Genomic DNA, 15,779 nt, shown 5'->3' with positions numbered 1-15,779 from the left:
ACAGTGTAGAAATTAGAAATTCTGATTAGTGGCAACTCAGCTTTTTAAAGCAGAGACCTATGCTATCACTCCTTGATGGGTCTAGTGTGTTTAAGGGATGAGAAACCCTTCTTTCACATTGCTTCCTTTAGTTTTATCTCAGAAGTCTGGGTCAGCGACTTTAAATGGTATTGTATGTGTTATAAGCATGTTATACATTTTGATGCTAAGAAATCTGATGAATATCAGTTTCTCTTATCAAAGTATATGATAAGCGCTGGTATCAAGATGATCCTGTTTTTAAAACACTGTAAATTGAATTTAAACCAAGTAGATAATCTCGAAACCAACAAAATATCTAATACAGCTTCTCTTAAACCCTTTGGTTTAGGAAATATGAAAATAGACCTTCAAAAATGCTAGCTTTACAATGAGAAATGTTATAATTCACTGTTTACTCTGTGGATCCTTGACCCTTGGGATCTGGACAGCCATCTTTAGTATCTATTTTCACCATAATCATGTGAAGAACCAGGAGAAGAAGATCCAGGAGAAAGGAAATCCACTAATCTGGTCCCTCGGGAAGAAACTGCAAATGAAATATAGCTCAGTGCAAATACCAAGACTTTATGCAAGAGTCAGAAGGCCTGATGAAGACGAAACTACAGAACCAATGTCATTTTTAAAATTAGGTAAGTGGTTTGATTTCCTCTGTTAGCCATTTTAAGGGGAAAATATACCATACATTTAACATTGGGAAGAGTAAGAGAATCTCTCTTTTTAGAGCAATTCATATAAAATATTTCATATGTATTTTCATATATATCCATACACACACAGATAAGTAAAATATTTCATATATATTCATATATATCGGTATATATCCATACACACACACACACACACAATAATAATAAAACAGGCTTGTATGTACTCACCACCTAAATTTAACAGTTTTTACGTAGTTTGCTAATTTGCTGCAGATAGCTTTCTGTGCTTCAAAGAAAAAAAGTTTAATAGGTTCAGTAAAAACTTCACCCCCATTCCTCCTCCTCCCTGGATATCTTCCTCATTTCCTTTATGTATTTTCTTTAAGCAAAATTTATTATGTATTTTTAATATATTTGTAGCTATTCGGGAATGAATTGCAATGCCACTATGAATATTAACGAGTAAGTCTTTGTATAAGCATATTTTGTTTCTCTTAGGTAAATATTGACTACCTAGGTATGGGAGGAATGGGTCATAAGGTAGCTTAGCTGTATGCTTAACTTTAAAGAAAATGACAAATCGGTTTCCAAAGTAAGGATGCCGTTTTGTATTTCCTTCAGCAGTGGATGAGAATTCCAGTTTCTCCAGATCTGGCCAACACTTGACATGGTCAGACTTAGATTGTAGCCCTTCTGATGCGTGAGTAATGGTATCCTTGTGGCCTTAATTTGCATTTCCCTGTGACTATAGATTTTGAGCATCTTTTCGTGTGCTTTGTGGCCATGCTTCCATCTTCTTTTGTAAAGTGTCTCTCCCAGTCTTATGTCCATTTTTAAATTGGGATGTTTGTCTTCTGATTTCTAAGACTTTTAAAATATATTCTGATTTCAAATCCTTTGATTTGTGAGTTGCAAATATTTTGCACAAGTCTGTGCCTTGTCTTTTCATTCTCTCCTTTTTTAAAATTGAGATATAATTGATATACAACATTGTGTTCATTTTAGGTGTGCAACGCAATGATTTTTATATATGTATATATTGCAAAATGGTTACCACAATTAATTTAATTAACATCTATCATCACACAGTTACACTTTTTTTCTTGTGATTACTTTTAAGATCTGCTCTCTTAGCAACTTTCAAGTATATAATACAGTATGCTAACTATAGTCACTATGCTGTACATTTTCATTCTCTTTTGAATGGTTTCATTCAAGAAGCAAAATTTTCAATTTCGATGGTCAATTTATCACATTTTCTTGTGTGGTTCATTTTTTTTATGTTTTATCTAAGAAATCTTTGCCTACCCAAGTTCACAAATATTTCCTTCTATGGTGTGGGGGGTTTTGGGGGGTTTTTTGGTTTTTGTTTTTTTAAATTTATTGGCTACATTGGGTCTTCATTGCTGCACGCAGGCTTTCTGTAGTTGCGAAGAGCAGGGGCTACTCTTTGCAGTGCGTGGGCTCCTTATTGAGGAGGCTTTTCTTGTTGTGGTGTACAGGCTCTATGCTCGTGGGCTTAAGTAGCTGTGGTGTGTGGGGTCAGTAGTTGTGGCTCTCAGTCTTAGTTGCTCCTCAGCATGTGGGATCTTCCCAGACCAGGGCTCGAACCCGTGTCCCCTGCACAGGCAGGTGGATTCTTAACCACTGCGCCCCCAGCAAAGCCCCCTTCTGTGTATGGTTTTTATCTTTTTAGAAATTTTAAAGTTTTAGGTTTTACATTAACTCCATTTTGAATTAATTTCTGTGATGCTGTGAGGTGAAGATCAGTGTTCATGTTTTCCCTATGACTACAATACCATTTGTTGAAAAACTTTCCTTTTCCCATCTTGGTCCCTTTGTCAAAAATCAAGTGGCCAGGGACTTCCCTGGTGACACAGTGGTTAAGAATCTGCCTTCCGATGCAGGGGACACGGGTTTGAGCCCTGATCTTGGAAGATCCCACATGCTGCGGAGCAACTAGACCTGTGTGCCACAGCTACTGAGTCTGTGCTCTAGAGCCCGTGAGCCACAACTATTGAGCCCACGTGCCACAACTACTGAAGCCCGCCCACCTAGAGCCTGTGCTCCGCAACAAGAGAAGCCACTGCAGTGAGAAGCCCACAAACCACAACAAAGAGTAGCCCCAGCTCACTGCAACGAGGGAAAGCTTGCTCCTGGCAACGGAGACCCAATGCAGCCCATTAATTAATTAATTAATTAATTAGAAAAAATCAATTGGCCATTTTTGTTGGATCTATTTCTGAACTCTATTCCAGTTCTTTTAAAAATTGTTTTGGTTATTCTAAATCTTTTGTTTGTTCATATATATTTTAGAAACAGCTTGTCAATTTCTACAAAAGAGGCTGCTGGCATTTTGAATGGAATTGTATTGAGCCTATAGACCAATCTGGGGGGAATTGATATCTTAATAATATTGCTTTAGCTGCATCCCACATATTTTAATATGTTGAATTTTCATTTTCATTCCATTGTATGTATTTTTATATTCCCTTTGAGACTTTTTTTTTGGATTATTTGGAAATAGTTTGCTTAATTTCCAAGTGTGTTGAATAATTTTCTGTCTTTCTATAATTGACATCCAGTTTAATTCCATTGTTGTCAGAAAATATACTCTATGTAGTCACAAAATATACCTAATATATTCTTTTAGGCTTTTTTGAGGTTTGTTTTATGATCAAGGATATGGTCTATCTTGGTGAATGCACCATGGACACTTGAAAGAAATCTATATTCTGGTATTGTTAGCTGAGGTGTTTGATGGATATATGTGTGTGTGTGTGTGTGTGTGTGTGTGTGTGTGTATATATATATGCCTCAATTAGATCCGGCTGGTTGATTGTATTGTCAATTCTTCTGTATCCTTGCTGAGTTTCTGGCTAGTAGTTCTGACAATTGCCAAGAGTAGGTGTTGAAGACCCCAATTATTATCGTGGGTTTGTCTGTTTCTTCTTTCAATTCTATGGGTTTTTGTTTCAAGTATTTTTGAGACTGTTTTTTGGTATGTTTCTACCTGGGACCATTATGTATTACTGGTAGACTGATTCTTTTATCACTGTATACTCTCTCTTTGTCCCTAATAATTTTCTTTGTTCTGAAGTTTATTTTACCTAATATTAATATAGCCAGTCCTGCTTTTTAAATTATTGGCAAGATATATCCTTTTCTATCCTTTTACTTTCAGTTTACCTACATCACACTGAAGTGAGTTTCTTGTAGACAGCATATTGTTAGAACACATTTTTTTAATGCACTCTGCCAATCTATGTCTTTAACTGATATATTGAAGTCATTTGCATTTAATATAATTATTCATGTGTTAAGGTTTAAGTATGCCATTTTATTATTGTTTTCTGTTTCTTCCGTTTCTCATTCTTCTGTTCTTATTTCTCACTTTACTGTGAGTTACTTGAACATTTTTCAGAATCCCATCTTGATTTACGTAGTGTTGTTTTACTGTATTGCTTTGTGTAGTTTTATTCGTGGTTGCTCTAGGTATTATCATGATACATGTGTAACTTATTGAGGTCTCCTTGAATCAGTGTTTTGCCACTTCAAGTAAAATGTAAAAAACAAAGTCCCTTAGCATCCTCAATTTTTTTCTTTTTTTTTTCAAGAACTTTTATTGAGATACAATTGACATACAATAAACTGCATATATTTAAAGTGTACAATTTGATTTTTTTTCTTATAGTAATGTATATATGGCAATCCCAATCTCCCAGTTCATCTCCCCCCAAGCCCCCCCCCACTTGTCCCCCCCACTTGCCCCCTTGGTGTCCATATGTTTCTTCTCTACATTTGTGTCTCTATTTCTGCCTTGCAAACTGGTTGAGTTGTACCATTTTTCTATATTCCGCACATATGTGTTAATATATATGATATTTGTTTTTCTCTTTCTGACTCACTTCACTCTCTATGACAGTCTCTAGGTCTATCCATGTCTCTACAAATGTCCCAATTTCGTTCCTTTTTACAACTGAGTAATATTCCATTGTATGTATGTACCACATCTTTATCTATTCCTCTGTTGATGGACATTTAGGTTGCTTCCATGTCCTGGCTGTTGTAAATAGTGCTGCAATGAACATGGGAGTGCATGTGTCTTTCTGAATTATGGTATTCTCTGGGTATATGCCCAGTAGTGGGATTGCTGGGTCATATGGTAACTCTATTTTTAGTTTTGCAAGGAACCTCCATACTGTCCTCCATAGTGGCTGTATCAATTTACATTCCCACCAACAGTGCAGGAGAGTTCCCTTTCCTCCACACCCTCTCCTGCATTTACTGTTTGTAGTTTTTCTGATGATGCCCATTCTAACTGGTGTGAGGTAATACTTCATTGTAGTTTTGATTTGCATTTCTCTAATAATTAGTGATGTTGAGCAGATTTTCATGTGCCTCTTGGCCATCCATATGTCTTCTTTGGAGAAATGCCTATTTAGGTCTTCTGCTCATTTTTTTATTGGGTTGTTTGTCTTTTTGATATTGAGCTGGATAAACTGTTTATATATTTTGGAGATTAATCCTTTGTCTGTTGATTTGTTTGCAGATATTTTCTCCCATTCTAAGGGTTGTCTTTTCATCTTGGTTATAGTTTCCTTTGCTGTGCAGAAGCTTTGAAGTTTCATTAGGTCCCACTTATTTATTTTGTTTTTATTTCCATTACTCTAGGAAGTAGGTCAAAAAAGATCTTGCTGTGATTTATGTCAAAGAGTGTTATTCCTATGTTTTCCTCTAAGAGTTTTATAGTGTCTGGCCTTACATTTAGGTCTTTAATCCATTTTGAGTTTATTTTTGTGTATGGTGTTAGGAAGTGTTCTAATTTCATTCTTTTACATGTAGCTGTCCAGTTTTCCCAGCACCACTTATTGAAGAGGCTGCCTTTTCTCCATTGTATATCCTTGCCTCCTCTGTCATAGACTGGTTGATTGTAGTTTATCTCTGGGCTTTCTATCCTGTTCCATTGATCTATATTTCTGTGTTTGTGCCAGTACCATATTGTCTTGATTACTGTAGCTCTGTAGTATAGTCTGAAGTCAAGCAGTCTGATTCCTCCAGCTCCGTTTTTTTCCCTCAAGATTGCTTTGGCTATTCAGGGTCTTTTGTGTCTCCATACAAATTTTAGGATTTTTTTTCTAGTTCTGTAAAAAATGTCATTGGTAATTTGATCGGGATTCCACTGAATCTGTAGATTGCTTTGGGTAGTATAGTCATTTTCACTATGTTGATTCTTCCAATCCAAGAACATGGTATATCTCTCCATCTGTGTCATCCTTGAGTTCTTTCATTAGTGTCTTATAGTTTTCTGAGTACAGTTCTTTTACCTCCTTAGTAAGGTTTATTCTTAGGTATTTTATTCTTTTTGTTGGAATGGTGAATGGGATTGTTTCCTTAATTTCTCTTCCTGATCTTTCATTGTTAGTGTATAGAAATGCAAGAGATTTCTGTGTGTTAATTTTGTATCCTGCAACTTTACCCAATTCATTGATTAGCTCAAGTAGTTTTCTGGTGGCATCTTTAGGATTTTCTATGTATAGTATCATGTCATCTGTGAACGGTGAGAGTTTTACTTCTTCTTTTCCAATTTGGATTCTTTTTATTTCTTTTTCTTCTCTGATTGCGGTGGCAAGGACTTCCAAAACTATGTTGAATAGTAGTGGTGAGAATGGACCTCCTTGTCTTGTTCCTGATCTTAGAGGGAATGCTTTCAGTTTTTCACCATTGAGAATGATGTTTGCTGTGGGTTTGTCATATATGGCCTTTATTACATTGAGGTAGTTTCCCTCTGTGCCCACCTTCTGCAGAGTTTTAATCATAAATGGGTGTTGAATTTTGTCAAAAGCTTTTTCTGCATCTATTGAGATGATCCTGTGGTTTTTATCCTTCAGTTTGTTAATATGGTGTATCACATTGATTGATTTGCGTATATTGAAGAATCCTTGCATTCCAGGGATACACCCCACTTGATCATGGTGTATGATCCTTTTAATGTGCTGTTGGATTCTGCTGGCTAGTATTTTGTTGAGGATTTTTGCATCTAAATTCATCAGTGATATTGTTCTGTGATTTTCTTTTTTTGTAGTATTTTTGTCTGGTTTTGGTATCAGGGTGATGGTGGCCTCATAGAATGAGTTTGGGAGTGTTCCTTCCTCTGCAATGTTTTGGAAGAGTTTGAGAAGGATGGGTGTTAGCTCTTCTCTAAATGTTTGATAAAATTCACCAGTGAATCCATCTGGTCCTGCACTTTTGTTTGTTGGGAGATTTTTAATCACAGTTTCAATTTCATTACTTGTCATATTTTCTATGTCTTCCTAACTCAGTCTTGAAAGGGTATACCTTTCTAAGAATCTGTCCATTTCATCCAGGTTTTCCATTTTATTGGCATATAGTTGCTTGTAGTAGTCTCTTATGGTGCTTTTTATTTCTGTGGTGTCCATTGTAACTTCTCCTGTTTCATTTCTGATTTTATTGATTTGAGTCCTCTCCCTCTTTTTCTTGAAGAGTCTTGCTAGAGGTTTATCAATTTGGTTTATCTTCTCAAAGAACCAGCTTTTAGTTTTATTGGGTTTTGCTATTGTTCTGTTTCTATTTCATTTATTTCTGCTCTGATCTTTATGATTTCTCTCCTACTAACTCCGGGTTTTGTTTGCTCTTCTTTCTCTAGTTTCTTTAGGTGTAAGGCTGGATTAGCACCCTCAATTTTAAAATATAGTTATCTTCAGTATTTCTTCTGTATACATTGAGCGCCATGTCAGATGGTGTTATAATTTTTGGTCCAACCACTAAATAAGATTTAAGAAACTCATGAGCACAGGCTATTATATTTTTTTACCCATTTTGATGTTCTTTTTTCTTTTCTGAGGTTGCAACCCTTTTTATGCTATGAATTTTTTTTCTTTTCTTTCTTTTTTTTTTTTTTGCAGAACTTTCCTTTTTGATTCTTCGAAGATGGGTTTGCTAGTCACAGATTCTTAGTTTTTCTTCATCTGAGCATGTGTTTATTTTTCTCATGATTCCTGAAGGATATTTTTGCTGACATAGACCTTGCTGTTGACAGTTCTTTTTGTTTGGCACTTGAAAATGTTTTCCACTTCCTTCTCTCCTTGCATGACTTCAGATGAGAAATCCAGTCATTCATGTCATTCCTCTGTGAGTAGTGCATCCTTTCTCTCTGCAGCTTTCAAGAGTTTTCTTTTGTCTTGAGTTTTCAGAAGTTTAATTGTGATGTGGTATGGATTTTTTTGGTGGATCCTACTTGGGGGTTTGCTCAGCCCCTTGAATCTGTAGATGTCCATCTTTCACCAAATTTGTGAACTTTTCAACTATTATTTCTTAGAGTACTTTTTCACTCCTCACTCTCTGCTATCCGTCTGGGACTCCAATAATATGCATATTAGCTCTTTTGTTGTTAGTTCACAGGTCCTGAGACTCTTTTCTTTTTCTTTTTTTCTTTTTTTAGTCTGTTTTCTCCTTTGCTCAGATTCGGTGGATTCTGTCATCACTATTCTACTATTAAGCCCATCTAGCAAGTTTTTATTAGATTATTTTTAGTTCTATACTTTCCATTTGGTTCTTTTTTATAGCTTCTATTTGCTGAGATTTTCTCTTTTTATGTTTCTGAGCATTTCTGTGATGACTGCTTTAACAACTGAGTCGGGTCATTCTGACCTCTGATTTATCTTGGTATTGGCATCTGTTGATTGTCTTTATTCATTCAGTTGGAGATCTCCCTGATTCTTGGTATGATAAAAGATTTTTTGATTGTATCCTGGGCATTTTGGACATTACGAAACTCTGCGTCCTGTTTAAGCTTCTTTGTTAGGCCGACTTCCATTGAGATGTAGCACAGGGGCCAGGTGGGTGGGTGTGTTTGCTTTCTTCTGGACCTACCGACTCCACCCTGGCAACGGTGGTGCATGGACACTGCCTCGCTGTGGATGGTGGAGGGGAAGTTCAGCCTACCTGTTGGTGAAATGGGGTGCTGACTTGCATAACATTGTTGTTTCTGAGTTCAGCTCCCCAGTGGGCCTCCTTGACACCAGGATCAGGAGATGGGGTAAGCAGAGTATCAACTATCCTACTTTGCACAACCTGCTACCACTGGGGATGGAGGTTCAGCTCTCCACTGGACCCCCATGGATATGAGGGGCAGTGGGTACATGAAGTAGTGACTAGCCTCGCCTTACACCACCTCATTTAGCCTTGTTGCTGCCAGGTGGGACTGGAGGCTCAACATGCCACTGACAAGACACCACCTTAGGGAGAATCAGAGCACCACCTGCTCCTATCAGGCAGGCTTCTGGAAGACCTGCACCCTGCTCAGCCCACCCACACCAACCAGACAGGTCATCAGAACACTGCCTTCTTCTGCCAGGAAGGGGGATGGAAGTGTAGGTTATGCTCAGGGGAGAGGAGCACGACCCCTTGTTCCCTTGGGGTGTGGTGGGCCTGCTCCATACTCTCCCCACTGAAGCAACAGAGGGGAGTGTGGTTCTTCCGTTGGTGCTTCCGTTGGTACTAGATTGGGTGCTGCCAAAGGTTTTCTGTGGTTAGCTGTCCTTTTTCCTGGCCCTGTGGCTGAAGGAACAGGCTTATCTTGGCACTTGTTTTATCTGTACCTATTAGTGGTTCTACTTGGAGGCTTTGACAGCCCTCTGTCTGGGAGGCAACAAAAAAATCAGGAGCGCACCATGTCCTTCCTCCTGTCCTGAGGCTCCTAGACAACCTGCCTCCTTATACTCACATTTTGGAGCCCCCCTATGCTTATCTGCTGAATTGTGCCAAGGAATTTTTAGATGTAAGAAAGAGGACCTAGGGGATATGGGGTCACTTTTTGATGGGAATCCCCTTTATATACAATGTAAAATTTATTTGAGTTTTGGAAAACACTCCTTGGGCACTGGAAAAGAAAGTTTATTCTATCAAAAACAAAGAACAATATAAAATCTCTAAGGAAACTTAACTATTTACATTATTCAACTTCCTAACTTTTTCTCTGATTCAGAGTTGTTCTTTAAAAATTCCATTACTGCTTATTTGTGGCAATACATGTTGATATTTGTAACAGTTTGGGTTTTTTTTAAGCATTTTGTTGCAGCTTTATTTGATGTCTACAAGCTCATTACTATTAAGTCTTTACTGTGACTTACTGTGAGTATAAAATGACTTTCTGGACCATCCTTCCAATGAATTCTGTACTTTAAAAAGCATTTTGACTTCTGTATTCTTTTACCATTCTTTCCTTTTAACCATTTTAGTTCATCTTATTTATCTTTTATGGTTACAGTTTGGTTTTTATGACCATCTAAGAGTTTTTATCTTTTAGTGGGAAATTTATGCCAACTTCATTTATTGTTATGACTGATATGTTTGGGGTGTCCTCTGTCATCTTGTTTTATTCTCTCAAACAGAGTTTGGGGAGAGGGGCTTCAGCTCCCATTCTCCCAACCTTCCCTAAATCCTTCAGTTAATATCATTTCACATGGCAGTTGCAAATCCTGATGGGACCAAGGAGGCTGAGCACTTCCTTCCCTGGAGAGACTGAATGACTGAAGAGTAGCTCATTGTTCATACTTTGCTAACGACTCTGCTTTGATTTGTGAGATTACTTTGATTTTAACCTTGTCATCTGGGAGTAGTTTAGGTTCCAAGAAAACTACTCTGACATGTTATGAAAGGAGTGACTTCAGGATATAGTTGTTATAGTCCTTTATCAACATGATGGTAGTAAACCTATACTTATGTGACATACCTTTTCTTGCAGGTAAGGATTTTAACTATTCGGACCCAGAACTTATTCAAGGATATTCAAAATATGGATTTAATTCCATTATCAGTAAAAACTTGGGCAACTACAGAGAGGTCCCAGATACCAGGAATAAAATGTATGTTCCTCCTGATATTTTTTTACATATTACATAGTTTCAGATATACAACATAATGATTTGATATTTGTATATATTGCAAAATGATCATCACAGTAAGTCTAGTTAACATTGGTCACTATACATAGATACAAAAAATATTTTTTTCTTGTCATGAGAACTGTTAAGATCTTCTTTCTTAGTAACTTTCAAATATGCAATACAGTGTTATTAACTACAGTCACCATGCTATACATTACATCCCCATGACATTCATTTTATAACTGGAAGTTTGTACTTTTTGACCTCCTTTACCCATTTCACCCATCCTCTGCCTCTGGCAACCACCAATCTGTTCTCTATCTATGAGCTTGTTGGGAGGGGGTGGGGATTGTGTTTTGTCTGTTTGTTTGTTTTTTAGATTCTACATGTAAGTGAGAGCATATGGTATTTGTCTTTCTCTGACTTGTTTCATTTAGCGTAATGCCCTCAAGATCCATTCATGTTGTTGCAAACGGCAAGATTTCCTCCTATTTTATGGCTGAATTATAGATAGATAGATAGATAGATGATAAATAGATATAGATACATAAATATATAGATATAGCTGTATAGATATATATCACCTTTTCTTGATTCGTCCACCCTTGGTCACTTAGGTTGCTTCCATGTCTTGGCTCTTGTAAACAATGCTGTAATGAACATGGGAGTGCATATATATATCTTTTTGAGTTAGTGCTTTTGTTTTCTTCAGATAAATACCCAGAAGTGGAATTGCTGGATCATATGGCAGTTCTATTTTTAATTTGTTGAGGAACCTCCATACTGGTTTTTCCGTAGTGGCTGCACTGATTTACATTCCTACCAATGGTGCACAAGGGTTCCCTTTTCTTCACATCCTCACCAACACTTGTTACTTCTTGTCTTTTTGATAAGAGCCATTCAAACAGATGTGAGGTGATATCTCATTGTGGTTTTGATTCGCATTTCCCTGATGATTAGTTATGTTCAGAATCTTCTCGTGGCTGTTGGCCATCTGTATGTCTTCTTTGGAAAAGTCTATTCAGATCCTCTTCCCATTTTTTAATCAGGTTTGTTTGTTTGTTTGTTTTTTCAATATTGTACGAGTTCTTTGCATATGTTAGGTATTAAACCTTTATCAGGTATATGATTTGCAAATATTTTCTCCCATTCAGTAGGTTGCCTTTGCATTTTGTTGAAGGTTTCCTTTGTTGTGCAGAAGCTTTTTAGTTTGATATAGTCCCACTTATTTATTTTTGCTTTTGTTGGCTTTGCTTTTAGTGTCAGTTCCAAGAAATCAAGACTGATGTCAAGGAGCTTACTGCTTATCTTTTCTTCTAGAAGTTTTATGATTTTCAGTCTTATATTCACTTAATTCATTTCTAGTTAAGTTGAAATTATGGTGTAAGATAGAGGTCCAGTTTCATTCATTTGCATGTGGTTGTTCAGTTTTTCCAACACACTTTATTGAAGAGACTGTTCTTTTCCCATTGTATGTTCTTGGCTCATTTGTCATAAATTAATTGATCATAAATGTGTGGATTTATTTCTGGGCTTTCTACTCTGTTCCATTGATCTATGTGTCTTTTTATGGCAGTACCATACTGTTTTGATTACTATAGCTTTGAAATCAGGGACCATGAGTCCTCCGGCTTTATTCTTCTTTCTCAAGATTGCTTTGGCTATTTGGGGACTTTTGTAATTCCATACAAATTCTAGGATTGTTTGTTCTATTTCTGTGAAAAATGCCATTGTAATTTTGATAGGGATTGCACTGAACCTGTGGATTGCTTTGGCTAGTATGGACATTTTAACAATATTAATTCTTCCAATCCAGGAACACAGAATATTTTTCCATTTCCTTCCATTTCTTTTGCTAATGTCATAGTTTTCAGTGTACTGGTCTAAAAACAAATCAGGTCTAATTTTTAAACACTTACTACTCAGATTTTAATTTTGGCATATTAGAAGTCTTGTAACATAGGTTCCTGTTTTTAGAACTTGAAGTCAGATAATGTCAAGAGCCTATTTCAAAATCCTAGAGCTTATAGTGTAGAGAATATCTTTCCCTTGGCACAGAGTGTGTTCTAGAGGGTTCCAAGAATTGTATCATTCACAAGATCTTTTTATTAAACCACCAATAAAGACTTTTGGTCAAAGGAAGATTTATTCCTAATACAAAATGCTTCAGACAGCTACCTATTTTTTCTTCAAAGTCTGCTTTTTAAAAAAAAAAAATTGTTCCCTCAATCATTTGTGTAAGTGTCTTTTTGAAAACTTTTGGTAAACTGTAAATAACATAAAATTTAGCATTGTAACTATTTTTAACTACAATTTGGTGGCATTAAGTATATTCACATTGTTATACAGCCATCATATCACCCATCTCCAGAACTTTTTCATCATCCCAAACTGAGACTCTGTCTTCATTAAACATTCACTCCCTATTCTTCCCTCCCTCTGGTCCCCCAGCAACCACCACTCTACATCTGTCTCTATGAATTTTATCTACTCTAGGTATTTCATAAAAGTGGAATCATACAATATTTGCCCTTTTGTGTCTCATTTATTTCACTTAGTATAATGTCCTCAAGTTTCATTTATGTCATAGCAAATGTGTGTTAATACCTTTCTGATAAATTTTAGCTTCTGATGGTTTCTAGTCAAAGAGGGCTAACATCCTCTCTTTACTAAATAAGAAGTACTTAAGGAATGTAAGCCTCTTCCAGTAATATGGAGACAAAGGCCACGTTCCAAAAAACAGGAGACAGTGTGACCCACTTTGTCTTGTTGCAACTTGTGTACAACACAAACATTTGAAGCCACAAATATAAGAATCAACAAAGTTTCTAAGTAGCTAAAGATCCCTTATGATGTGGCACATTCAAGGGATGTAGTGTTTCAACATTGTAAACCAAGTATACTTCAATTAAAAAAAAAAAAGAATACCTTTCACTGAAAAAAAAGGAGAGATAATGTTTGTACGTGATGGTGCAATCTATCTGGCTCATATTAAAAGAAAAAGAATTTAAATTTCTTCAAACCATAGAACATGGTAGAAATTTAATTTAGAGGACAACTTTTTTTCCTCAATTGAATATTGAACTAGCACAAAGGAAGGTCAATATTTTTGCATGCTTACAAGTTATGAATTTCTCTCCAGGCCATCATTTCTTCCTCTTAAACCTCATCTTCTAAAATAGAGTAACCACCTTTGCTTCCATTCCCTCATCACATGATTATTTGAAGAAAAATAGGAAGTTTAGAGAGAGATTGTCCAAAGAAGGAAGCAAACTTGGCAGTTTCAGTATTCTAAATGTTAACTTTGTTAATACGAAATTCAATTCTGTATGAAATACAGTTCTGTGTATAAAATATATGTTAACTACTAGGAGTAACTACTACTCTCTAGAATCCAGCAGATTTTCAGCCATTATTGTAGTAATCATATTATTCCATTAAATGGAACTTCCATTTCAGATTTGCCTTACTTTAAAATTCATATTATTTTCACTAAAGAAATGTTTGATACAAATCTTTGAAGAATAGATTTTTTACATTGATTGGTTTTCTAATTAAAATTTATTTCTTAACTTTTAAATTTTGAAATAATTTCAGATTTACAAAAATTGTTGCAAAAGTATTTCAAAGAGTCCCTGCCTATCATTTTCTTAGATTCCCCAAATCTTAACATCGTCCATACCCTCAGAACCAGAACAATGAACAAAACCATGAAATTAACAATACTATACCATTAGTGAAACTACAGACAGTATTCAAGTTTTTACACGTGCCCCACTGTGTCCTCTTTCTAGAAAGATCTAACCCAGGACAACACATTGCGGGCAATGTTCCTGTCCCCTGGATTTCCTTTCATCGGAACTGTTCCTAAGTCTTTATCGTCCACAATGGTGACAGTTGTAGGGATCTAACTAGTTATTTTCTAGAATGCTTCTCAATCTGAGTTTGATATTGCCTCATGATCCAATCTAGGTCCTGCATTTTTGTAGAAATACCTTGGAAGGAATGTCATGTCCTACTCAGCACATCATATTAAAAGTCACATGATGTCTCTTTGTCCCATTACTGGTGAAGTGACTTGGGGTGAAGTTAATTTGATCACTGGATTAAAACGACTGTCAGATTTCTGCATAGTAAAATTACCATTTATCCTTTTGTAATTAATAAGGGTGTAGATTTCTTGTAAATGTTAATTGTGAAAAACCTGGAAAAGCACAAAAAGGGAAAGTAAAAACACATGATGTACAAATTTTTCTTCTGTCTTAATGCATAAGGTGTCACATAACTACTTTCCCCGCACTTGACAGAGAGAGACTGTCAGGATGTTAGTGTATATCCTCCCAGAATTTATAGACATATACACATATTTATAAATAACAGTAAGCAGACCATAGAATCATATCGTTTTCGTGAAAATGGGCTTACTTTTTATATTCTATAATGTGTGTTTTTTAACTTAACAACATATCATGGAGAACTTTTTCAAAGCATCACACATAAAATTTGCCTCATTCATTTTAACGAAGTTGAGAGCAGTAACCCATTGTATAAAGGTACATTTTCCCCATTAAGAGGAATCCTGGTTGTTTCTAATTTTTCAGCTTTTCAAAGATGTTGTAATAAACACCCTTGTACACATATTTTTAAGCCCTCATGTTAGTATCTATGGAGTAAAGTTTCCTGGAATGAGATTGCTCAGCCATAGGCTCATTTTTCTTCTCTAGAAGTTTATGTAAATGAAACTTATGCAGCAGAATTACTTTGAAATGTAGTCATGTTGTTGCAAGGAGTTCCTTTTTATTGCTGAGTAGTGCTCTGCTATAAGAATGTAAATACTACAATTTGTTTATCCATTCATCTGTTGATAAGACAGATTTTTCCGGTTTTTGTCTATCACAAATAAAGTTGGTATGAATATTCTTACACAAGTTTTGCATAACAGATGCTCTTTTTTCTCATGTGTAAATATTTTAGAAGTGGAATGGCTAGATCTCAGGCTGTACGTTTAACTTTTTAAGAAACTGCCGTTTCCCCACAGTAGTTGTACTATCTTGCATTCGCATCAGCAGTGTGTGAGCGTTCCAGTTCTCTACCTCTTTGCCAGCACTTGGTATGGCCAGTCTTTGTAATTTTAGCCATTCTAATAGGTGTGTATCTGTTTATATGTTTATTTGCTGTGTAT

The 15,779-nt window shown here is 36.1% G+C and overlaps 1 protein-coding gene across 3 annotated transcripts in view; it reads left to right on the top strand.

Annotated features, from left to right (window-relative positions):
- Window positions 1–15,779, top strand: part of GALNTL5 (polypeptide N-acetylgalactosaminyltransferase like 5) — a 66,551-nt gene that overhangs the window by 8,670 nt on the left and 42,102 nt on the right. For 2 of the 3 annotated variants that reach the window (XM_057732045.1, XM_057732046.1), the window contains exon 1: window positions 557–671. Coding sequence is in view for 1 of the 3 variants with exons in the window: in XM_057732044.1 (XP_057588027.1) it covers window positions 410–671; window positions 10,456–10,576 (383 nt within the window). In the remaining 2 variants the exon portion in view is untranslated. Of the gene's footprint in view, window positions 1–370; window positions 672–10,455; window positions 10,577–15,779 lie in introns of those variants that run through there. The other variant, XM_057732044.1, reaches the window with a different exon arrangement.

Source organism: Hippopotamus amphibius, chromosome 4, assembly GCF_030028045.1.
Source record: "Hippopotamus amphibius kiboko isolate mHipAmp2 chromosome 4, mHipAmp2.hap2, whole genome shotgun sequence".
Lineage (NCBI taxonomy): Eukaryota > Metazoa > Chordata > Mammalia > Artiodactyla > Hippopotamidae > Hippopotamus > Hippopotamus amphibius.
Note: the sequence above shows the minus strand (reverse complement) of the source record. Positions and strands in the feature narration are given on the sequence as shown.